The following is a 24916-nucleotide window of genomic DNA, read 5'->3' as shown; positions in this document are numbered from 1 at the left end:
GGTGCTGGTGCAGCAGTTGGGAAACTGCTTAACTCTGGAAAACAGAGCCCCAAGACCTGCCTGTGGGCATGATCTCAATTTTCATGTTTTTGGGGATCCTGACAAGATGTTTGAACTCTGGCCCTGTCTGCAGCTGATGGTTGTTGGTCATACTAGCATTCCATCAGTGTATTTAATATTTAATTAAGAAGATTCTTTTCTTGGAGCTTCCAGAGTATAATCTTGTAAAATAAACCTTAAAATTGTTTTTAAAAATGGAACCTGCTGCTTTATTCATCTTGTGTGCATTCAGACAAGGGCCAGAAGAGATGGAAGTGGCTCTCTGGTCCTTATTTACTTTAAAATTTCAAAGGGAATGGTTGGTGGCATCTGTACTGGCCTCTGATGGCTGTATTGGATAGACATAACCAGTGAATCTAAGGACTCAAATTAAATTCCATGTTGGGAGGATGAATATAAATGGATGCACTCAGTGTGTCTGTTCTTCCAACAGCTCTGCTCTCCTGTACCTCCTGTTTCAAGAATGGAGGAGGTGCTGGGAGCAGCAGCATGTCTCCCTTAGCACAGCGTGTGATGGGATGCAAGGCATGGCTGGAGGAGGAAGGAAAAACTTCCAACCCCACTCCAAGCTTTGTGTGTTTGCTGGATGTTGGAATCAGAGAGAAGCCACCGCAAGGAAACGTTGGGAAAGGTGCTGTCATTTTTAAATCGATGCTTTAAAGTTTATGTATGTATTCTTTGGGATTTCTCCACACATACACTTTACATCTGCCCCTAATTCCTCAGTCCTGTCCTTGTGCCTGTAAGAGCTACAGACCTTGCTGGGAGGCAAGAGATATCTCCTGATTTCTTAATCTGAGGAGGTATGGAGATCTGGGAAATCCCAGAAGGAGTTTGTAAGCGGGGCACAGACAAGGGCCCTGGGAGAGAGCTCTCCATCTGCTGAAGAGAGGGGAAGTTGAGGAAGAGCTAGGAGTAAATGGACTTTGTGTGACTGACTAAGGAGCTGTACAGGCTGAAGGTTTATGTGGTGCTTGTTTTTTTTTTTCACCATTTCAGGAAGGATGTGGACTTTGTGGCTTAGCCACGGTTGTCAGGCACCTCACAACATCCAGCTGTGCTGCAGAGAAGGAACCCCAGTGCTTAGGAGGAAACACAGCTGCCACCACAGCAGGTAAGGGACCCTGTGACCAAACATTTTAAGCATAACTTGTTTGCCTGCAGCCCCCTCAGCTCTTGAGAGGTGTCTGTAGGTAAGTGGAGAAGGCATAATTTATTATTGTAACTTAACTGTTACTCAGGCACCTTTTCCTGCCTCTTACCCCTTTCACAGCAGTATTTTTTTCTCTCTTGAGCACCTTCTGAAACGCTTCAGAGTTTCATTTAAGCTCCAGTGTTACTGACCCAGCTGTGTCTCAGCTATGTGAGGGGACAGATTCCACGCGTGTGAAGGTTCTTGCCTCACTCGGGGAAAAAGGGGCATTTATTCCAAAGGCTCCAAGCCTCTGACCAGCCAGTTTGACAGCAGCAAGTCCCCACATTCTGTGTGCCCGAATTCCCACCCTGACCTGGTGGGTGCAGTGTGTGGTGTTACAGCACAGCAACCTGCTCTAGGGGCAGGTGTCCCTGCCCATGCCAGGGGAGTGGAAGGGGATGGTCTTCAAGGTCCCCTTCCAACCCAAACCATTCTAGAGATCTCTGTAGGAATACTCAGTTTAGTAAGAGTGAAAAATGCCAAATAGGTTAAATTAAGAAGGGATGTGCAGTGGAGGGTCTGATGGCTGTAGGGAGGGGCAGGGTCAAGGTTTTAGTGCTGGCTTGACTTTGAGGATAAAAGGTCACCTCCCTTTGGGCAGCCTGCTTTCTGCCTGCTCTGCTTCCCCCCTCACCAACACCTGTAGGACAGAGGGTCTGGATGAGGCCCCTGGAGACTTCACCTCCCTCTGGTAGACTGGCAGGATTCCCAGGGCAGGCTGGGAGTGCAGCACCAGCTGTCTGTGTTTGATTGTAGCTGGCTGTCCCTTTGGCTGGAACAGCAGCTCCCAGGTTGTTCTGGATGTGCTGACAGCAGAGCTGCTGTGTCACACTGGCGTGAGGGATCAGTGGCTCCCTTGGTCTGGACAGAGCACGTGTCTATCAGTGCTGGAGCTGCACTGCTGCCTTTTCTCCCTTTTCTTTAAGTTCAGGCAACTTTGTCAGGAAACAGCAAATTGTGTCCACATACAAGCAGGGATCTCTTAAAATCAAGGAATGAATCACTGAGGTTGGAAAGGACTGCTGAGACCATGAAGTCCAGCCATTCCCCCAGCACTGCCAAGGCCACCACTATCTCATGTCCTCAGGTGCCACATCCACATGGCTTTTATATCCCTCCAGGGATGGGGACTCAGCCACTGCCCTGGGCAGCTGTGCCAGGTTGGACAGCCCCTTTCAGTGAATAAATGTTCCCTAATATCCAATCTAAACCTTCCCTGGCACAACTTGAGGCTGTTTCCTTCTTGTCCTATCACTTTTTCTTGTCTACTCTTCATAGAACTGGGTCTATATAAACTAGTAAGATACATACACACATATATGTATATATATTTTGACATATATATGTGTCTCACAGGAGTACTTGTGGGTTTTGTACCAAGAGGGGCTTGTGAAAACTGTATTTGCTCTTTAAAACAACCTGAAATTAAAAACTGTTTTCTTAAATGTATTGGGACTGTAAGCTTAATTAGGAATTTAATACAAAGAACTTAAATCCTATCAGGTGTCTCCTGCAGCAGTGAATTGACCATGTTACAGGGCAAATCGGTTTTAATTTGCATGTATTGACAAAAGTGCCACAAAAATTTGAAACTCCATTTGTCCCTTTGCAAATTGATAAAAAAAAAAAAGCATGATACAGAAATCTATCCACACACAGCAGGATACTTTTACAGGTAAGACATTTGTACATCCACTGAACCTCAGGTGATCTACCTCAGCCTGGAGCACTCAGGGAAATGCTGATTATTGCTTTGTCTTTTTTTACTTTCCATTTTCAGTGCTGAACATTCGCTCCTAGAAAAAGAATAGAAAAAGCATGGCTGAGTAAGAGTTTGGGAATGCTGCAAGGAGTTGCCAGTCACCAAGTGCCTAGATCAGGTACACTGAATGTTTCTACCCCAAAAAACACGGTTTGATGAATCCCACATGAAAGCCTCTCCACAATCTGACAGAAGACTTTGACAGCATACCTGCTCTTTCTTAGTGCCTCCAAGTACAAACATGATTTATTTCCAGCTCACTACCTGCAGATTATTTGTGTCCTGTACTGCTGCTGACAGCTCAGAATCAGATTTAAGGGAGTTCTCACTTTGACAGTTATCCTGATGAGCTGCCAATCCTGGGGCCTCAAACTGCAGGTGTGGCCCACCCATGGCAGGAATTCTTTCTTGGCATGCAGTGAAGCTTACCAAGTTCACTGAATTTAGGTGGCTTGTCCCACATAACCTGTCCAAAAACCTGACCAGACTCGTTCAATCCTTAGCCACACCAGGCTGGCTGCAGTACATGGAAGGAGCGTGATACAACATCTACCTTTAACATCCTCTCCAGCTTAACTGCATCTGCAGCAAATCTCCTGATCCCATCAGACAGCTTTTCCACAGCCATTTGGTCTTCGTTGTGGTGCCAGCGGAATGCCTTCTCATCCAGGTGGATCTTCTCAAGATTGCATGCCTGAGCTGTGCAGGAGAAGTAGAAAAAGAAACAAAAACCAGGTGATCAGACTCTTATAAAATTTAGACTTCCTAAAATTGTCTTGAGTTCTAACCATTTCTAGGTGTTGGAAAAATTTTAAATACTTTCAGTATGACTTGCTTCAGGAGCACAATCTGGGATGTGAGATTGAAAGTGCTCCTGATCTGGCTGGAGGAGAACAAAGAGGAAAAAGGAAAAGGTAGCCTAATAAATCAGTTTATCTTAATGCACAGTGTTTGTGTGTGTCAATATCTTGTACCTGCTGCTGAATGGCACAGCACTTCCAGGCCTATTCTAAGGAATTGTGCAACCACCCTGCAGCAGTGAGACATTCTAAGCAAATATTCTGAACAATCAGGGCTTTGATCATTTGGCAAGAACTAACAAAAGCTCATTTGATAGCAGGCTCCCAGGCCAGCAGCAGCCTGTGGGCAGCAACCCATGGCACAGAGCTGCTTTCTGAGATGTAAACCAGCATTTTAATGAGGCTGCAGGAAAGGGACACTATCACAGAATCCTGGAATGACTTGGGTGGAAAGGAGCCTTACACTCCATTCAGTTCCACTGCCCAGCCATGAGCAGGGACACCTTCCACTATCCCAGATTGCTCCAAGCCCCATCCAACCTGGCCTTGAAGTGCAATGGGAACAAGGATTCCAAGCCATTGTGGCACAGTGTCACCAGATCAAATCACTCGGTCTTCTGTATGATTTGTTTCTAATTTCTGGAGGGAAAACACCTCTTGGCATGTCTAGAGATTAAGATGAAACCAAGTTTGGCATCTTTGCTACTGTTCAGTGAAATTTCATCCTGAGCATGTGCACATTAACTTTCCTCTTCTCTCCCTGTCCCACGGGGAGAGGTGCAGAGTATGGACACACACTCCAAACCCATTGTAATCCAGTTAGTGCTCAGTGTGTCAGCAATTGTAGCAGCGATACTGTAATGAGGCTATAGTATTTCCTCTAGGAAACTGGATTTATCCCTAAAGCAGGATGGCAGCAAGCACCACAGCACTGACCAGAACCCCAGACTCAGCACTGCAGAAGAAGGGAAGACTGAATAAACCCCCAGGAGTGGACTCACCCTCTTTGACGCTGAGTGTGGGAGTTAACTTGACGTGCTCTTTGCTGAGCTCTGCCAGGAGCTTGGGTGAAATGGTGAGATAGTCACAGCCCGTGAGCGCTTTGATCTGGCCCGTGTTGCGAAACGATGCACCCATCACGATGGTTTTGTAGCCAAACTTTTTGTAGTAGTTATAGATCTTGGTGACACTCTTCACTCCTACAAGCAGAAACCAGCAACTTTACTGTAAGTGATTATTTAGAACATGCTCAAACCCGGCATTTTGCCATAAGAGGGCTTTTACAAGTAAACTGTTTGAATGAGCAGCTGTTGTTTTTCTCAGCAGTGTTGCTCACCTGGATCCTCTGAAGGCTCATAGGTTTTCTTGTCTCCATTTGCAACATACCAGTCCAGGATCCGTCCCACAAACGGGGAAATCAGAGTAACTCCAGCTTCAGCACAGGCAACAGCCTGAGCAAAGGAGAACAGCAAGGTCATGTTGCAGTGAATCCCATACTCGGCCTCCAGAACCCTGCAGACACAGGCTGGCTTAGAACAGCACTTTGCTCACCTACAGAATTCATATTCAGGAATGAGCTGCTACGTTCAAACTACTGAACTCCTTAAGTTAATTTAGGAAGGGGGCATACTTGGTAAGCTTTAAAGTTGTCAGCTAACAGCAAATGTTTTGTGCTGCCAAACTGCTTTATTAATGCTGTTCCTCCAGCCAAATGCAGCCAGCTTAGCAGGGTATTTCAGGAAACTGTGGCCTGGCCCTTGTATGAAGAAACTTTCCCTATTTCAACAGCAAGCTGTGGGAGAGCACCTTCCGTGCTCATGACAGACTTCCTCATGCTGTGCTTTCAGCACTGCTGTTTATATTCAAGTACAGAATGCAATGTCAGTGGCTGTGGACAGGCAGGAGCATGCCATGAATCAGCATGCCAGGCACACGCAGCCTTACCTGCCAGCCTGGATTCCTTCCCACGTTGAAGAGAGCTTGATGAGAATCCGATCTTTACCAACTCCTACTTCCTTGTAGAGGTCGATGAGGCGCCTGGCCCTTTGAATCATTCCTTCCTTATCAAAGGACAACCTTTGAGGCAAGAGCAGCACTGTTTAAAACTGATTGGTTTGGTTTTTTTTTTAATTCTCTCCCCGGGGGCCCCATGGGAAACACTGTACTGTTTTATCAGCATTTACATGCCAACAGCAGGTTTGTGTTCTCAGATCCCTCCTGGATGGTCAGCCCTTTGAGAAGGAAGTTTCTTATAATAAATTCAGAAGCTGAGCATTAACAAAAATTGGCACTGAGCAATTTAACACCAAGTCCTGTGCAAGTCTTGAAATAAACTGTTCAAACAGATCCCTTGCTAAATTGAACAGCTATTATCACATAGAAGAGAACGAGCGAAACTATGACTGGAAGTGTGAGGTTTCCCTTGCTTAAGAAGCAGCAGGAAGATTATGAAAACCCAAGGTCAGTGCTGCTTGTTTTTGTTACAGAGTTCTAGTCAAGCTAAGGGAAATCCACACTCCTAAATATTAACAATATAAATCCTGCTGGTCTTCTAGGCAAGTAATCTTTCTCCAGCTCACATCAGGTCTCTTTTTGTATGTACAAATTTATCCAGGGTAACCCAGAGGGAAAAGAGCCAACCTTGCATCTACTTCTGTGGACACACGGCCAGGTATCCTCTTCAGGATTTCAGCTCCAAATAATACAAAAAGCTTGTCAGAAGCATTTTTGATCTGCTCCTCTTCTGACCTGAAAACCACAAAGAGCAAAAGCATTTATGGGGGTAAAAAAAAAGTGAGTTTACACTTCGCCGTGGATTTGAAGATCAGATTTCACAGACCATTTAACATTAAATTCCAGAGTTCAAATGAGCCACTTCTGTCCTGCCAGCAGGATTAGCCTTTGGACACTCTTTCCTGCAATGCTGTTTTCCTGAGCAAGGAGGGCCAGGTGTGAGCTGGGAAATGGGGATGCACTTCTTAAAAGCACATCTGGAATAGGCGTAAGGAATTTTTCTTGAAGTGTTGAGGCCTTTTGGGGCAGGAGACAAACCCACAAGTACATGAGGGGGAAACCCCAGTATGTTGCTTGTATATAATTAAGGCATTTTAAATATAGGTCTGCTGAGATTAAAACCCTCTTTACTTACCCACCAAGCTTCTTCCCGTAGGCAACAGCATCATCCACAAGATTCTGGTATGCTGGCATCTGAGCCGCAGTGAGGATCAGGGAGGGATTTGTGGTGGCATCCAGGGGCTTGTACTCATCGATGGCTAAGGAAAGAAAACCAACCTGTTGGAAACAGCCAGCCAGCCTGAGAAATCAGAAGCATTTTGCTCAACCAGGTGAGAATGTAAACACTTGTTACTGACGGAGCACAACAGCGCTGAGTGGTGTTTAAACACTGCCTGAAGGCTGGTTTGTGCCACAGTACAGAACAACTGGGCTGCTGTCACAAGATACAGCAAACTTTAAAGTTTATAAACTACAGAAATTGCCCAAAAGTATAAACCTGTAGAAATGATGGATGAAGAGAAGTAGTACTAATTTCCAAACTTCATCCCCAACCAGCATAACTGAGCTCCAGGAATCACAGAGGGGAATAAAGAACCTTGAAGTCCCTATCTTTAGGGACCTTCCCCTCAAGCAGTCAGAAATTCGGGCTTTTGTTTGTGTCCAACTGATGGGACCAGGACAGGTGAATTCACCTGTGAGGCTCCAGCACCTTTTCTTACTGCTTTTTAAACCTTTTCCAAACAGATGCAGTTTCTCAGTATCTGCTTTTGTAATTTCCTGGTCCCACCAGGAGGACACTTGAGTCTTGGTCTTACCCTAAGCCCTGGACTACGCCTGTTTCAGGTGATGCCAGGCATTTGCTCCAGCAGGCTGTGACACATATTATCCAGCTGTAATCACAGCCTGGCACCAGGGCCCGACTGGGCAAACAGTGCAGAGCCTCTGCAGGCCCCTCAGCAGTTTCAACAATGCAGTTAAAATGTCAAAAAAATAACAAAATACATATTACCAGCCCCTTCTCCTCAGCATTTTCTGCACAGGGATGAAACCCCAAGTGAGAGAGTGCAACTGTACTGAAAATAAGCATTGTTTTTCCATAGATCCCTCCCAGGCAATGATCAGGATCCAGGAGAGAGGTCCACTTCATACAAACAGGTCCTTCAGAACTTCAGTTCACACGGGTACTGCTTAAAGCAGAGCAGCACATCAATGAAACTCGGTTCTATACCGACACCTTGATCTACCGACACCACTGGGAACCACCAGCAGCAACAACCACCTTCACCTCCACCAGGGTTTAACCTGCCAGGTAAGGCTCTTGCCTTGTCTGGACTCTTAAGAATGACCCCCAGGTGATAGGAGCAGCCCAGAGAACAACTTGGGGATGTCCTGTGCAGGGCCAGAAGCTGGACTCGATGATCCCTGTGGGATATTCTACAGTCCTTACTGCTGCCTGCACACACACACCCCCTCGGCCATCCTGGGGCTGTGTTTTTTTCCTGTGTCTGAGCTGTTGCCACCCCTGTGCTCTCTTCACCTTAAGTTTACTACTCTTAAGACATTTGACAGTGGCCATTTAGGATTGTTTATTGTTACACCAACAGGATTAGGCAAGCAGTGGAGGGATTACTGCAGGCCTGGGCGAGAACAGGACAGGATTCAAGGACTGGTCTATACAACCCAGAGACACCCAGGGAGGGAATTCTTGGCTCTGACAGACCGAGCAGGCTCCGTGTCTGTGCCGGGCCAGGCAGTGACAGCTTGGGAACAAGTGGCTTTCTAATCGAAGGCCACCTCCCTTTCTCGGAAAGGAGTGTGCTGGCTTATTCTCAGGAGAAAATGAAAATAAAAGCACTCTGACATTATTTTTACAGAATCCTGGAATGATTGGGTTGGAAGCAACCTTAAAGATTGTTCAGTTCCGCTCCCTGCCATGGGCAGCGACACCCTCCACTGGACCGGGTTGCCTTGCCTTGAGTTTGGAAAAAACCCCAAACAAGTCCCAGATCTAGACAGGTCACTGAAAGAAATCCCGAATTCATTAGCAGCAGAGCCTGGCTTGAGTCTGGCACTTCTTCCTGACAGCACGCACAGCTGAATGCGGTGGTCACGGCACACTCGAAGGCAAACTGAGAGAAAATCACGGGAGGGTTTGGAAAATGTCCTGGCGGGGCGGGATCTGCCCTGGGATGGAGACCAAGGCGCCGCCGCCGAGCGCCGTCCCTCCCGCCCTCCCTCCGGCCGCAGGGTGGTTCGCTCCCCCCAGCGCGCGCCCCTTCGGCCGGGCGCGCCCACTCTCCCTTAAGGGGGGCGGGAGAGGGGGCTAAGGAGAAGATGCGGTGACAGGATCCCCTCGCGCCGCCTCTCACCGTTGAAATCCCCGGTGTCGGCCACCACCGTGGTGTGGTGCTTGAGCTGGTCCAGCGCCGACTCCATCTTCTGCCGCTTCACGGGGGACACCGACATGTCCGCGGCTGCGGGGGACTCGCGCACCTATAAGGGACGGTACGTGCCCGGAGGGGACCGGCCTGCGCGCGCACCCGCGGCCCGCGCGCTCCTGCCGCCCGTCGCCAATCCCAGCCCGGCTGGGCGGCAGCGGCCAATCAGGAGCGCGGGCACGAGACGGACGCGGCCGGGAGGAGCCGAGGCGGGGCAGCGGGCGGGAGGGCGGTTCCGATTGGCTGGGTCGGGACGGGGGGTCGCCTTGGCGACCTTGACGCCGCCATTGTCCCCAGCGGAGCGTGTCCTGGGGTCTCCCCGACCCGGCATCTTCCGGCCCCGGCATCTTCCGGCCTCGGAACCTCCTGTCCCCAGAACCCCGGCACGTTGCCCGCCCCGCCCCCGAGCCACCCGTCCCTCATGGCTACGCGGGGCCCGGGCGCCGCCGGCGCCGCAAGATGGCGGCGGGCAGGCCCTGAGGGGGAGGCTCGGAGCCGCCCCGCTGCCGGAGCTTAGCGCTCTGTGCTCCCTGCCCAGCGCTCTGTGCTCCCTGCCCTGCCGTCGTGGCAAGGTTCGAAATGCCTTGTGCGGTACAGCTCCAGCCGCTGAGAGAGCCCCCGACACAGAAAGGCAGGTGTTTTGGGCTCTTGGTTCGCCTAAACTTTATTTAGGCTGTAGAGGTGATCTCGTAACTGTGGTTGTGCTTCTGAAACAGAGGATGGCTCTGGAATTGTCGGAGAATCCGTGTAACAGGCTGAGTTACGGGGTTATGCTGTTTCCTCTTTCTGTATTGCTCCACTTGGGACAGCTGCCACAGAAGTTCCCCTTCCTGATAGGCAAGAATGGGCTTTTGTACAACCTTCTCATGCTTTGCCCAGCCCAAGAAAGGATAATGCAAAGAAGCATTGAGTTTAAGTCCTGCTTGAATTCTGTGACTGTGTAGGAAACAGGGTGTCTCTGGTTTCTTTGCCAAGGAATAGGAGAGCCTCCCTTTTGAGTCATGGAATCACAGATTCCCAGACTGGTCTGGGTTGGAAGGGACTTGAAAGACCATCCAGTTCCATCCCATGCCACGGGTAGGGACACCTTCCACTAGACTGACAAGAAACGGAGTTCAGCTCACAGCTTTTCTGGAATTTAATTCTTATCATGTGTCAGATTTTCACCTCCCCCTGTTTTTAAGACACAGCTATCCAGGCCATAACATTCTTCCTGTTGAATGTCAGTCCCCCAAAGTAAAAGGAAATGTGTGGTTTCAGACATTTTGCTGAGTTTCTGAGACTCTCAGTGACAAACCATTATGAAAACCCAGTGAAAGAGACGGAGATGGAGTTACAAGTATAACAACTATTTTAATAAATCTTGTACAGTGCATGGTTATATCATTGTCTCCTTCGTTCAGTTACATCAGTGTACAGTACTTTATAGCAGTGTCTGCAGGCAGTACAAACAGAACAGGTGCACAGCTCAGTCACATGGAAATTTGTAAAAGTGACCTCTGCAATAAGGTCTACTGAGATATTTGTTTTAGGAAGTGCTCCAGTAGCTCCCAGCTTTACAGAGCTGTCATGTACGCTCCTGTTAAAATCCCAGATAACTGTAATTCCCTGTGATTTGCTTTCCTCTACACCCCAGGAATAGAAGGTGGTGTGTTTCCTAGCTCAATATTTGTTTTTATTTTAATTTTAAAATCTTTTTCACCTCCTGTGCTTGCCATCCTGCCTCCAATCTCCACCCTAATCCAGAGCCAGGGCTTCTCAGGAGGATTGTCTTCTTCATCCCACCCTGACAAGGTGAGTGCCCTTCTCAGATCCCAGCAGGGCTGTGACTAAACCCAGGATCCTCCCCTGCCTGCACCCTAATTCTGCTGGTGCCAGCAGTGTCCCGTTTCAAATGAAGAAAACAGATTATCCATTGGAGACACTTAAGAATAAAGCCAAAACCGAGGTGCTCTGGTGTTCTCAGATTTATACATGAGTTCCCCAGATGCTGTTTTAAAGCTTTTTCCATGAAATGTGCAAGGACAGGCACAAATTTGGGCAAAGACTCAGCATGTGCTGAGAGAGAAAACCCAACCGTCCCTGGGCTGTGGGCACCTCTGGGGCTGTGTTTGCTTCACTGTTTTGCAATCAGGTTGGTCTGTTAATTAAATAGAGATAGAAATGCAACGTGCCAAACTTGCTATGGACAGGAACTACACTGCTTGCTTGAGTTTTGAAATTGTGAGTAAATTTTGGAAGCATAATCACTTAATTCTGCCTCTAGGGAGAGGCATTTTTCTCACCCCTATTAACAGATTGTTATATACAAATGCACATAACTTTATGAAGGAAAACAGGAAGTAAAGAGCAACACCCTGTTTTTTTTTCTTGTGGCCATTTATTTTGTGTTCAACCTGCCTTTCCCAGTGTGCTTTGGGGTTCCAGCTATTTGGGAATCATTTCAGCTGATTTTTTGCAGTGAAAACGTGAAGGTAGGGATGAGTGACCAGCCCCCTGGGAAGGGCTCTGGGTGTGCCTGTGTTGGGAGTAAATGATCAGGGCTTATCTTCTGCTGGTTTGAGGCCAGGTTTGGCAACACCACAGCATTCCAGTGCAGGATCAGTGCCCTAGGGAAAGGCTGCACAGCTGCCCTGAGCCCCAGCCTCTGCGTCAGGAGCAGTGGGCAGGTGGAACTCACCTATTTCCAGATTCAAATCCCTTCGTTTCTCACTCCTGCTCGTTTCTAGGCACCGAAAGCTCATTTCAGCTGTTCAGAGACAGCACTAACTGGTCCATGGATTTAAGGAAGCAGCCAGACTTAAGGAGTGTGTGTTGCCATTCTAGCCTTGTCCAACGAGGGGGCAGAGGGGGACAAGAGGAGGACAGGGAGTTGTCACCGGGCCTGTGCTCATGGGCTGCAGGGGACACCTGCACTGAGGAGGAAATGGAAAGGGGAAAGGGAAATGGGGCTGCCTTAGGTTTCCCAGAGAGGTTGTGAGTCCCCATCCCTGGGAGTGTCCAAGGCCAGGTTGGACAGGATTTGGAACAACTTGGGCTTGTGAAAGGCATTCCTGCCCATGGCAGGGGGGTGGAACGGGATGAGCTTTAATGTCCTTCCCTTAAACCCAAACCATTGCAGGGTTCTAAAGCCTTATTCCTGTGGTCCAGGCTCCAAACCTTGGGGCTGGCCTCTGCTGTGCTGTGTGCCACACCTGCTCTGTTGAGGGAGAAGAGCTGAGCCCTGGTGAGGACGCCCAGATGTTCCACAGTCCTGGGGAGACACAGTGGGGAGATGATGGTTGTGCTGCATGTGGCCTCGTGCCAGAGGTGAGGACTTGGAGGTGGGAGGCTGGGAGCTGCAGTGGGACCATATCACAGGGTCCTGGGGCTGTGCCAAGGTGGCAGCTGCAATTCCAGTGGCATTTCAGGCCATGGGTTTAGTTAGTTAACTATTTTTCTCCAAGAAAATATAAGAGAAAAAGGGAGTGAGTTTGGGCTCTGAACATCCTGGTTATAGAGCCTGGATTGAATAGGATTGAAATCTAATTTGCGACACAGGCTCTGTAGGTAAATCCAAGTGACTTGTCCCAGGTGAGATGGTGCCAGCAGCCTCCTCTGCTCCCTCTCTGGGGAAGGATGAGCATTTCAGGTGGCAATAGAGCAAATCTTACTCTTTGCTGAATGACTTGGTCTGCAGCCAGGCTTTGACTTCTTCAGTGCTGGATTCAAAGGTGAGAGGCACAAAAACTTGCTGAGGCTTTTCCACTTTGAAATTCCTGTGGGGAGGCTGAATTTTATTGTTTGTGATCTTCTTTAGCAGCTCATTGTTCAGCTCATCCATTTGGTGAATAAATTCTGTAGAAACAAGTATGGAATGAAATCAAGTCTTCAGTCAAAAATCCCATTAAATATGTTTGTGGGGAAATTGTAAGGAAAAGGGGGATGTGGCTCAGCATCTTTATTAACTCTCTAAGTACAGCCCAGGAAAGTGCTTACTTTTGTATTTTAGTTTTAAGGAATGAGCTTAAGTGCTCTGTTGGAGCAATAGGGCGAGCGATGACATTTGGGCCTTCAGAATTCCATCAGGTAAAAGTGTGCACAGGGAGATCACCATGGTTTTGGAGGCTGGAGGGCCCTGGAGCAGAGTGGGGAATCTCCCTTTGCCCCCAAGTCAAGACTCTCCCTTCAGCTTTTGAAACCTCACTTCTCTTTGGGAGAAACTGGGATTTCTGCAGTTCTTCTGCAGGATGAAGGAGAGGAGGAATCACAGAATCCCAGCTGAGGGATCTAAAGAGCTGCTTTATGGTTTCTTGCAGCGTGACTGGTGAGAGAACCTCACTTTCACCTGTTTTGTGAACAAATTTACAGTGGAACCAATCTTGTTTCTCGTGTTTCTAACTGACCCTGTTCGCCCCATTCAGAGGACATAAAACCCTTCAACACCTGCCAGCTCCTGCTCCAGGTATAACCTGATCTGGCAGAGTCTTTGTTCCCAGCAGTGCTGTCAAGTGGTGACAAGGGACAGGGTCCCGTTCCCCGAGGGCTGGTGTTGGGGTTTTGCTTCAGTTTGTCATCTTCCTGGGTTTGAGTTATTTAGTTCCCTTTGGGTTGGTGAAATAAGGGAACTGCCCTGCAGACTTCACAGCAAGAGGGGAAATCCCAGCCCCCATGAGGCAGCAGAGGCTGGGGGGATGGACTCTGTGTTCCTGAGAACCACATTTCCATTTTCCTGTGCACCTGTGTTGCCATTTGTTTTCCTCCCATCACCCCTTGGCTGTTGCCTGATGTGGAAGGACAGTTCTGTGAGAATCTACAACTGGAGATTTGGGATTGAGATCTTCTCAGTCCTCACTGCTACTTCTTGTCGCTAATTTGCTGATCGCAGAGCTCCAGGTTTTGCTCCGCAGCGGAACAGAAGCAGCAGGAAGTGCAAACTGGGAGTGAGCAATACGCTCATGATGAGATGAGCTTGAAGGTCCCTTCCAGCCCAGGCCATCCTGGGATTCTGTGAAAACTCCAGTGACTCTTCATCCAGTATCGCTTTCCCCATGAAACTGCTGAGGACTGTGGAGAATAACTTGGTGTTACAAACAGATTCGTGTCCTTGTATTGCATCATCCCAAAAGGGCTCCTGCTTCCAGGAGTGGAGAGGGTGGGATAAGGGGTGAGGAGAACAGGGCCCCTGGTCTCTCTCCTGCTCTGTGAGCCCCACAGCATGTGCAGGGCGAGGGAGTGATGTAGATTTCCTGTTTGGCTGGGAATTCTGTGGAACCACATGAAGGAACCAGCCAGGGCAGTGCTGCATGTGTGGCAGGAGACGGGCAGAAGGAAGGGAGAGAAAGGGATTGATCTGAGGGGTTGCTTAGACACATTGAAATGTTCTTCCTCTTTCTGAGGAAGATTTTCAGCTCTTGTTTCAGTGAAATCCCTTGGGAACAAGCAAGCAAACCAAAGCTGTGGGGTTTGGTATGGGGCCTTCCCAGGGGGGCTGTGAGGCAGCTCCTGGAAGGGTGGAAGGAAATGCTGCTGTGTAGGGCCTGGGGGGGGCTGGCACAGCAGGATCCAAAGGCTCAGACTGCAGCTCCCGGGAAAAATGAGGTGTGAACCCCTCCCTGTCCTGCCCAGTGGAAACAACTGCCCCAGATGCCAGAGCAGGGAGGAATTGGGGGAAGGGGAATTGAAAATCCCAGCAGGCAGAACCTACTGGAAATCTGTGGGGTTTTCTTTCATCAGGCAACGCTGAGCCACTGACAGAATTCTGGAGGTTCCCAGGAAAAGTGAGTTTGGATGATTCTATTCTAAGATGTATTTGGGCACAGGGGAAGAGAAATGCATTTATGTGTTAGCTTGGGACACCAGAATATACGGTTTTCAAAGTTGAATTGGCTTTTTGTTTGAAGAGAGACAAAATGAATATGGTAGATTGTTGAAAATGGTGAAAAAGTGGAATGAAAGGTTCTTTTTGACCCAAACTGAAAAGTTTTTTTTGTTTGTTTTGTTTTGTTTTGTGTTGCCTGGCTTAGGGGAAATTTAGCAGATCTCATCTTTTTCTTCTCCAGCTGAGTGAAGTGTTATGTTTTTAATTCAAAAAAGGTTTGCTGTATGGAAAAACCGTCTTGCCTTGTGAAAGGACAGGTAGGAACAATTTTAATGCACTTTCCATGGATCTTTCTGCTTATGAAGTGTAACCTGCACAGATACCTGAGGCCATATTCACAGTGGGTATGAGCAGAGGCTCGGGTTCTCCTCCAGTTGAGGTCAAGCTGTGTGTAACTCAGGGTAACCAGTGCTTCCAGCACTGCCAGCAACTCCGTTTTTCCCTTTCTGACCTACTGGGTTTGGCCAGTGGTTTGAAATCCATGTGCTGGGGAAACTGAGTTCTTTGTGAACCTGTAAAACCTGGCATTGAAAAATGAGCCCATTATGCTTAGTTTAAATGTTTAAATTCATTTTCCTGCCCTCATTAGCTGCGTTTGGGGGATCAGAAGAAGGTTGAAACCACTAACTTCGTGTTGGATACCACAGCAGTGGTTGCAGCGTTGTCTTTAGCTCACGTGCTTTGGGACAGCTCTTGGTCTGGTTACACCCCTGTGGAACATTCCAGTTGTAATTGCACAGCCGCGGAGAGCTTGGAGCAGTCAAACTGAATCCAGCAGGCCAGGAAGGGAGCGCTGCCCTTTCCCAGCAGTGCCCTGAAGGCAGGGAGGGGGTGAAGGCCCAGTTAGGTCGGAATTCCTTCTTTTGTGGCATTCCAGAAGGTGAGATAGGAGGGAGGAGTTTGAGGATGGTGTGCACCTGAACTGTGCTCAAGGGAGCTGTGCTGAAGGTTGTGGTCCAGCCTGGGGCTTTCAGGACACTTCTCTGCAGCCAAAAGCCGAGGTGTAAATAACTGTAGTACTGAGGGGTGGCTGTGCTAAGATGGGGTCTCCTGGCTGGAAAACTTGTTCAGACTACTCTGAAAAGAGCATGAGCACAGCAGGAAAAATGTCTGTCCCAGGACTGTCATCCTGGCAAATGAACAATTCACTTGGAATTTTTTTTTCTGACATGTTATCCATAAGGAAAATTTGCTGTTGAGGGTGTGCAAGGCAGGTAAACAGGTACAACACCTGTCCCAGGAGAAGGGAGATCTTCCTCTCCTCTCCTGTGAGCTGTGCTTACACTGGCTCCTGTCTGGGGAAATGCCACCTTGGTAAAAGGCACCTGATAATTTCTGTTCCAAGATTCCATCCTGTATTTATGGTTTGCCTGTGCTGAGAGAGGTGGAAATGTTTCCCTGCCTGTGTTGTCTGCCCGTGACTAAAAACAGACTCCAATCTTCTCATGTAAACTGTATTCTCCTTATTTTTCCCAACCTCACCGAGAAAACTGGAATTGGAGAAGATAAATGATCCTAATTCTTTCCCTTCTCCACACTGTATCTGTACCACTTGATGGTCCCACCAGGACCTGTGATGGGGTGAATGAGAAAAATAAGTTATTTTGCTGATACAATTGGATTTAAGGTATTTTGCTGTGGATTTGAACTCTTTTGTAATAAAGCTTATAAATCTTTATAAAGACTAGAACAGAAAGCCATGGAAAAACAGCCTGGCTTGAAGGCTTTTTGCCAGAGTAGTGCTGGTGACAGAACAGTGGATGGTCAAGGGCTTTGCTGGTCTGGGCTTCCAATTTTGAAAAATTAGAAGCTGAAAACTTTGTGACAAATCACAGCAGAAGACTCATGTGGAATTTGGGAAGAGTTTGATGGCACTTGGAGATGTAACAATTTCCAAGGTGTGAGCTCATGTAAACAAGGAAGCTGATGGAGCCTCTGAACTAAAAGTGCCTTGATGAAAGTTTTGTACCATGGAGTAACTGGTGATGGAAAATGAGCGTTGGGGCTGTTAAAAGGTGGAAGAGCCATCTTTCCCTTGGAAAAAAACCTGAGGCAGAGGGGTGGCCTGGCTGGTTCTGCATTTGGAAGTGGACTTTCCAAGGCTTCTGAAGAAAGAGGAGGGGTTTTTCCCCATTTTCTAGAATTCCATCTCATTAAGAAGAGTTGTCTGAATCCGGCGCCCTGTTGGTTCCCTGGGGGAGAGGTGGGCAGGACTGGAATATATTGTTTTATTCAGCCTCTAATCAGTGGGTTTGCCTTTGGTTGTGTCTAAAGCCAAGGGGTTTAGACAGCCAAGCTGTCTCCAGTGAAACAAAGCTCCTTCCTCAGCTGAAATGTTTTCCAGCAGTGCTGGGAGGTTGGGCTGCTCTTCCCTGGCCCTGTGTTTCCAACAGGGCAAGGTCTGTGTGTGCCTTCCCTCAGGACAGATTCCTCCTGTAGGCAGCTTCTGACTCTGCAAGCTGTGGTGGCTTTGGGATGGATGGAGAGATCCTCAAGGGAGCTCGGAGGAGGCCAGGAAGGGCCAGGAAGTGCTCCAAGAGCTGGAGCACTACACAGACAGGTTGGGAAAGCTGGGAATGTTCAGCCTGGAGAAGAGAAGGCTCTGGAGAACCCTTAAAGCACTTTCTGGTGCCTAAAGGGGCTTCAAAGGAGCTGGAGAGGGATTTGGGGAAGAGCCTGGAGTGACAGGACAATGAGGAATGGCTTCCCACTGCCAGAGGGTGGGTTTAGATGGGATATTGGGGAGAAATTCTTCCCTGTGAGGGTGCTGAGGCCCTGGCACAGGGTGCCCAGAGAAGCTGTGGCTGCTCCTGGATCCCTGGCAGTGTTCAAGGCCAGGCTGGACAGAGCTTGGAGCAACCTGGGATAGCAGAAGGTGTCACTGACCACGGCAGGGGGTTGGAACTGGATAATCTTTAAGGTCCCTTCCCACCCAATTCATTCTGTAATTCCATGATTCCAACACCTCTACACATATGGAGAGCCAAAGCACAATGCAGCATCTTTGGCACCTGATCCTTAAGGTCACTTTGGTGGACTGGTGTTGGGAAACAAGACCTATGGATGGACTGATGAAGTCAGTCAGTATTTCTGCCCCGTGGTGGAAACCACCTGGGATTCCTTTCCTTGCAGAGCTGCTCGTGGTTAAACAGCAGGCAGTGCTTACGGGAATAATCCCTCGGCTGATCTTTATCTTCTCTTGGTGGTTATTAATGGTGGCAGGGAGTTGTCTCCAGGATAGCCAAACATCCCGCTGCCACTGTCCGTGTCCATAGGTGTTCATGAGATTCCAAGGTGGGACCCGAAGCTCTGGGAGTGTAGATCTGTTACCTATTTCCATGCAAAGTAGGGAATAATTCCTTTTAATTTTGTGTCAGTTTCTAATTCCCAATGAATTTCAGGAGGGGTGGAATACCCTATCTGTTATATCAGTGTCTTTGAAGCTAATTTGAACAGACACACAAAACCTTCACTTATTTTGAAAGTCCTAGTGAGGAAGGGCCAGGATTATTGTTGCTTCTGCCTCTTGCAGGATTGAGAATCCTACTAGTTCCATGAATGAAAACAACAGGATAAGTGTTCTGAGGGCCCCTTGGCAAATTGCTGACAAGGGGAAATGTCCACCAAGGTCTTGCCTGTGGCACCTGCAGCTGCCCTGGCCACTGAAAGGCTCCAAATCCAGTGGTATTTGAGGTGAACTGTGGCAGAATGGAGGAGCAAGTGCTTGGGATTCATTTACTGCAAGAACTGGGTTTTGGCAAGGGAAAAGCCACGTCCATGGACATGGAGGGGAACTTCTGTCCAGAGCGGCTCCTGGCTGTGGCTGAAAGGTCTGTGAGTGGAAGACAGGAATAGATGGACTCACAACTCAGTTGGAAAACGTTTTCCACAGGCCGTGGAGGTTGATTTGGCAGGTGTTCCCTTTGGAAACCTCTGGTGTTGCCATTCCTCTCCTGTCCCTGCTGCTCTCTCCCCACAGCTCTCGTGTCATTGTCCCTTGGCATGAGGTGATTTCCCTCTCTTTTGCTACTGGAAGGGACTGGGAGCTTCCCAAGCAGCTGGGGACAGGACTGGCTGGATCCTGTTAGCTCTTTCTGAGGGGAATTTGATCTAACCCTGCTGGCTTCTCCTGCAGCAAGGACTGCTGCTGTGTTCCCTGTCGCCAGGGAATATTTGGCAGCCAAGCAAAGGAGAGGAAGTGAAATGATGTTTGCAGCAGGCACAGCTGTGTCTGTGCTGGCCATGTACAGAATGTCCTTGGAATCATGGAATCCTTCAGGTTGGAGGAGCCCTCGGAGATCATGGTGCCCAACCGTTCCCTGGTGCTGCCGAGGCCACCACTGTCCCATGTCCCCAAGTGCCACATCCACACGGCTTTAAATCCCTCCAGGGATGGGGCCTCCACCACTGCCCTGGGCAGCTGTACTAGGGCTGGACAGCCTTTCCACTAGGAGACTTCCCAATATCCAGCCTCAGCGTCCCCTGGTATGACATGAGGCCGTTTCCTCTTATCCATTTAAAATGGTTCCAATCATTCCGTTCTCTTCTCATCACCACAGGTTGCATTTTTTCTGTTTTTATCTCTGCTGGGGATGTGAATTTTTATTCCAGTCTTTTGGCAAAGCTCCTGGCTAACTCCAGGTTCATCCCTTTATTTTCCCTGCTTTTGTAGGAATGGCCTCTGGCAGCAACGCCCTGGACAAGGTGGCCTCTGCCAGGGCTTTAACAGCGACTGCCAGATCCACCTGCTGTACCAGGCCTTGGCCACGATGGCCAAGTCAAGGAAAGAATCCTGGCCCGTGCTTCCCTCCTGAGCCCTCAGTTCGCAGGGAAATGAACCTCTCAGGCAGTTCATACAGCTCTGTTTAATCCCTTATGGATTAGGATGATTTTCTGGGAGCACGCTGCCCATCCTGACCTGATTCCTTCCCTCTCCCTGTCAGGCTGTACCTGTGGAAAGGCCGAGGTGAGACCAGGATCTGTAAAATCTATGACTCTCCATGTCTTCCCGAGGCTGAAGCCATGTTTGCTATCAATGCTGACGGAGTGGGAGATGCTAAAGACTGAAAGCTCCTTTTCTTCCCCTGAAGCCCAAGACTCTGTGCCCATAAGAAGCTCCTTTCTTGGTGGCACCTTAGGGATACTTCCCAAGGCAGCGGGCAGAGGAAGCTGTGGTGTGTCAGCGTGGGAACTGTCGGGACACACCGAGCACAGCCAGAGCTGTTGGGAAGAGATTCCCTCTGGGCTGCAGGCACAGATTAGGTCAGTGGCTTCCTCAGCAACATTCCCAGAGGACCATACCCTGCGTGTTTTCCTGGATCCCACCGTGGACACGGTGCAGCAGAACCTCGGTGGCCGCAGTTGGGAACTTGGTGAATTGGAAGCAAAGCTGAAGGGTTTGTCCCCTAAGAGGAGTGGTGATTTATAAACCAAAGCAGAGTGCTATTCCACACGAGGGATCTGGGATTGCTGATGGTCCCAATCCATAATCTTTCTGTTCATTTTCTTTTGGATGCTGCAGCCTGCTGGCTTGGGGGAGCTGTTCCTTTACATTTCAGTTTAATTTTCTGTAGTTCTGTAGTTAATACTCTCTGGAAATCTGCTTTAAATAAAAAGGCCCCTGAGGACATTGATGATGGCCCAGGTTCCTGGGATTCACAGGTGGGTTTTCAGAACAAGGGCTGTTCTGGCTGGCAGAAGCTGCGCCAATCTCCTGGGAATCTCAGTCTGGGTTTGTCTTTTCTCCCAGTTCTCCTTGGTTTGGGGGTGCAGTGCAGCCCTGCCCCGTGGATCTCCTCGAAGAGTTTTGGGGGTTAAAAAGGTTCTTTTATATTCTGCAATATTTCTCTAGAACTCAATTAAAAAGAATAATAACATGTTGATGTGATCTTAATTGCTTCATTTTCATTGGTTAATTAAAGCAACTCATTGAGAAGGGGCTTGAGCACCCCTTGGTTGGAGCTGGCAGCTCTTCTTTATTTTCTCCTCATTCTTTTAATTTCTTTCAATTATTTCTTAGGCAGTTCTGCAATTAAGATACACGAGGACAACAGCATTGCTGCCCTGCTGGACTGGGAAATCCAAGTGCAATTCCTTGGGGAGATTGAGGGGATGGAGAGCTGAGCCTCAGGCTGGGTTTTGGCAGCAGGAATTCGGTGAGGAGGGGAGAGGGGAGATCCCCCCAAATGGGATTAAAGCCAGTTGTGCTGGGTTTGGGTGCCCCCACCCCAAAAAGGATCCTGGTTAAAGGGGACTTGAGGAAGCAGTGGGATGTGCTGGGGGGGCTGTGCTGGAAGCCCCAAACCCTGGTCAGGGATGGTGGGCAGTGCCAGGTCCACAGGGACACTATGGAGGGGCTGTGCTGGGATCCCCAAATTCCAGCCAGGAATGCTGGGAAGTGTCAGCTCCATGGGGACACTATGGAAGGGGACCCTCTCCCCAAATTCTAGCCAGGAATGCTGAGCACTGCCAGACTTCTGGGACACTGCCTGATCCAGAGAGATTTCCCATTATCTTCTGTAGTGCTCAGCACCTGGCATTTCCTTAGCGTCCCACAGCGAGCAGCTGGAATCACAGCCGATCACACAGAAGCCAGCCCAGGAGAGGAAATGAGCTCTTCCACAGATTTCTTTTTCCCAATACGTTTTAATTTAAAGCAGAACACTGCCTGCCCCCCCCCGCCCCCCCTACCCGACCGTGTATCTTTTATTTTTGGGGTTTCTCTACGAGAATTATCTGCCTGCGATGTATAAAAAATTCCTCCGGCGCTGCAGGGACCGGCGGGGTTTGGAGGGTTCCGGGGCCGTGGCGGGGCCGCGCCCGGAGCCCCGGCGGGGCCGCAGCGGAGCAGGAGCGGCAGCGCCGGGCTCGGCCCCAGCGCCCGTCCCGGAGCGACTCCTCCGCCCGCGGGGACCGCGGTCCCCATCCCAGCCCCAACCCCGCCGCGGGGCCCCCGGCGGACAAGGGCGGGACCCGGACCCGAAGCCCCGGTGCCGGTGCCGGGAGCAGCCCCGGCTCGGCCCAGGTGGGAGGGGCGGGGCCGCGGGCGATGGTCCCGTCCCCATCCCGGGCAGGGCGGGGCTCTGGGGCCGGGCGGGCCGGGGCTCTGTGAGGCGGGGCCCGGAGGGGGCCGGGGCCGGGGCGCGGCTTCAGGGGCGGTGCCGGTGCCGGTCCCGGCTCAGGTGCGCGGGGCGCCAGCGCGGCTGCGAGGGCGGGGCCGAGGGGATTTAATGCCCGGAAATCGCCTCCCTCGCCATCTGCTCACTGCGAGCGCGGTGCGGGCGGGAATTCCCTGTCCGGGCTCCCCGGGTGAGGCGCGGGGGCTTCGGCCTCCCCTCCTGTCCCCCCTTCTCCCCTCCTTCTTTCTCCCCGTGTTCCCCGTCTTTCTTCCCTTTTCCCCCTCTTCTCTCTCTCCCCCAAACTCTCCCCTCCTCTCGCCCCAAACCTCCCCCCTCCCACACTCCGACCTCTCCTGTCCCTACCCCGCTACCCCCTTCTCTTCCCTCTCTTCCCCTCCTCTGTCCACCCTCCTTCTCCCCCCATCCAGCCTTTCCGTTTCCCTCCCGCTTCCTTCTGCACCCCGCTCCCCCTTCCCTACCCCTTCTCATTCCCCCTCATCTCTTCTCTCTCCCCGTTCTCCCCTCTCCTTCCTTCCCCGCAGCCGCGGGGCTCGGGGCGCCGGAGAATAAAGCCCAGAGGGCCGGAGCCCGGCGCCCTCCGCCCTCGCTGGAGCCCCCACACGGGGCGAGACCCGCTCGGCGGGTCCCCCCATGCAGTTCACAAGCACCGCCCAACACCGCCGGGGCTCCGGCTTTCCCCACATCACACTGCGGGCTCCCGGGGGGGGGTCGGGGCTGGGGGTCAGGGAGGGCCCCCTCCTTAGGAGGGGGTACCGGGGTGGGGTGGGGGTGGGATGGGGCCCCTCCTCCGGAGGAGGGGGTCCCGGGCGGGGGGGGTCAGGGTGGGCCCCCTCCGGAGGAGGGGGTCCGGGGGAGGCGGAGGAGGGACTTTCCCCCCTCTAGTCCCTCCTCCGGCCCCCCTCCTCCGGAGGGGCCCCACCCTGACCCCCCCCCTCCCGGGATCCCCTCCTCCGGACCGGGGACTCCCAGGGAGGGCGGGGCCGTTCGTTTGGCCGGCGAGCTCTGTGTCTGTTCACGCTGCAAAGTGACGTGACCCCTCTGCTTCCCCCCCACCCGCCCCGCCCCCCATCCCCGGTCCGGAGGAGGGGCTCCCGGGAGGGGGCCGGGGCGGACCACGTCCGGAGGAGGGGATCCGGGGGAGGGACTGGAGGGGGGAAAGTCCCTCCTCCGCCTCCCCCGGACCCCCTCCTCCGGAGGGGGCCCACCCTGACCCCCCCCGCCCGGGACCCCCTCCTCCGGAGGGGGCCCATCCCACCCCGGTACCCCCTCCTAAGGAGGGGGCCCTCCCTGACCCCCAGCCCCGACCCCCCCGGGAGCCCGCAGTGTGATGTGGGGAAAGCCGGAGCCCCGGCGGTGTTGGGCGGTGCTTGTGAACTGCATGGGGGGACCCGCCGAGCGGGTCTCGCCCCGTGTGGGGGCTCCAGCGAGGGCGGAGGGCGCCGGGCTCCGGCCCTCTGGGCTTTATTCTCCGGCGCCCCGAGCCCCGCGGCTGCGGGGGAAAGGGGAACAGAGGACGGGAATAGCGGGGCAGAGGCGGTGGTCGGGGTCAGGGTGTGCAGGGGAGCAGGGAGAGGAACAGGAGAAGATGGGGTGGGGCAGTAGGAAGGGTGGAGGAAGGAGGACGAGGATGGCGCATCGGTGGGGGTGTCAAGGTACAGAGGGGGAAAGAGGGAAGGGGAACAGGGAGAAGTGGAAAGGGAAGGAAGGGTGGAGGAAGGAGGATTGAGGACAGCTGTGGGGAAATTGGGGGGCAGAAGGGGAGAGGGGGCAGGGAGGAGCCGGGGTGGGGGGGGAAGGAAGGGTGGAGAAGGAGGGGGAGGGTGGAGGGGTAGGGTAGGGGTGTGTAGGGGGATAGGGAGGGGGGTCCGGGGGGTCCGGGAGGAAGGAGAGGAGGGTACGGAGGGAGAGAACAGGGGGTAGGGAAGGAGAAGAAGGGAGGGGTGGGGAAGGGGAGGTTTAGAGGAAGAGAGGTAAAGAGAAATATAAAGGAATAGAAATATAGAGCGCGGCCCTGCCGCAACCTCTCGCCCCGCGCGCCGAGACCAAATGGCTCCGGGCGCTGATTCCCGGGGCTTTAATGCCCTCGGTCCCGCCCCGCGCAGCCGCTCTGGGGCCCCGCGCACCTGAGCCGGCCCCGCCCCGCCCCGCCCGCGCTCGTAAATCCCGGCGGACCCGCGCCCGCTCCGCTGTATGCGATGGATGCTCATCCCAGGATGCGGCGGGACCGTCGCTCGGAGCGCTGTGCGGAGCCCGGGACCGGGGCTGGTCCCGGGGCTGGTCCCGGCGCTACGCGGAGCCCGAGGCGCTACAGTGGGGTCGGGATCCGGGCCCGGGGATTCGGGTCCGGGTCCTGCCGGTGTCGGCTGGGGGTCCCGGGCGGAGCCGCTACTCCCTCGGCGGGCAGGGTACCGGTCCTGGAGCCGCAGGACCGGGGCGGGATTGGGGCTGGGATCGGGACCGGGATCGGGACCGGGATCGCCGCGGGCGGGAAGAGCCACTCCAGGATGGGTGCTGGGGCCGAGCCCGGCGCTGCCGCTCCTGCTCCGGCCGGCACGGGGTGGGGTCCCGCCGGGGCTCCGGGCACGATCCCGCTGCGGCCGCGGGGAGCCGGGGCCGTGCCGGTGCCGGGACCAGCAGGAGGGCGGCG

The 24916-nt window shown here is 51.9% G+C and overlaps 2 protein-coding genes and 1 long non-coding RNA gene across 11 annotated transcripts in view; 1 reads left to right on the top strand and 2 right to left on the bottom strand.

The window, feature by feature from the left end:
- Window positions 1-2787: 2787 nt before the first annotated feature.
- TALDO1 (transaldolase 1) lies at window positions 2788-9453 on the bottom strand. Its single transcript, XM_032112219.1, has 8 exons — window positions 9202-9453; window positions 6966-7089; window positions 6458-6565; window positions 5762-5893; window positions 5154-5329; window positions 4819-5016; window positions 3571-3716; window positions 2788-3051 (listed from the first exon to the last, which is right to left on the bottom strand). The coding sequence occupies exons 1-8, from the start codon at window positions 9296-9298 to the stop codon at window positions 3019-3021; spliced, it is 1014 nt and encodes a 337-aa protein (XP_031968110.1). The 5' UTR covers window positions 9299-9453; the 3' UTR covers window positions 2788-3018.
- LOC116445544 (translation initiation factor IF-2-like) lies at window positions 9281-21090 on the top strand. 8 transcript variants are annotated; one of them, XR_004240807.1, is made up of 5 exons: window positions 9281-9901; window positions 10531-10605; window positions 11017-11064; window positions 12421-12579; window positions 20074-21090. XR_004240807.1 is itself a non-coding variant. In XM_032112221.1 (4 exons), the coding sequence occupies exons 1-4, from the start codon at window positions 9297-9299 to the stop codon at window positions 20195-20197; spliced, it is 852 nt and encodes a 283-aa protein (XP_031968112.1). In that variant the 5' UTR covers window positions 9281-9296; the 3' UTR covers window positions 20198-21090. The 8 variants fall into 8 exon arrangements, 5 of the variants coding, with proteins under 5 accessions (XP_031968112.1, XP_031968111.1, XP_031968113.1 ...); XR_004240806.1 differs by having other exon boundaries at window positions 12392-12579; XR_004240808.1 differs by lacking the exon at window positions 10531-10605.
- Window positions 10608-24916, bottom strand: part of LOC116445547 — an 80659-nt gene continuing 66350 nt past the window's right edge. The window contains exons 7-8 of one of the 2 annotated variants that reach the window (XR_004240813.1): window positions 12924-13107; window positions 10608-12523 (exon numbers count right to left, since the gene is read on the bottom strand). This is a non-coding gene — a long non-coding RNA (uncharacterized LOC116445547). Of the gene's footprint in view, window positions 13108-24916 lie in introns of both variants that reach the window. The other variant, XR_004240811.1, reaches the window with a different exon arrangement.

Source organism: Corvus moneduloides, chromosome 6 (assembly GCF_009650955.1).
Source record: "Corvus moneduloides isolate bCorMon1 chromosome 6, bCorMon1.pri, whole genome shotgun sequence".
NCBI classification, from domain to species: domain Eukaryota; kingdom Metazoa; phylum Chordata; class Aves; order Passeriformes; family Corvidae; genus Corvus; species Corvus moneduloides.
This window is presented reverse-complemented; position numbering and strand designations above follow the sequence as displayed.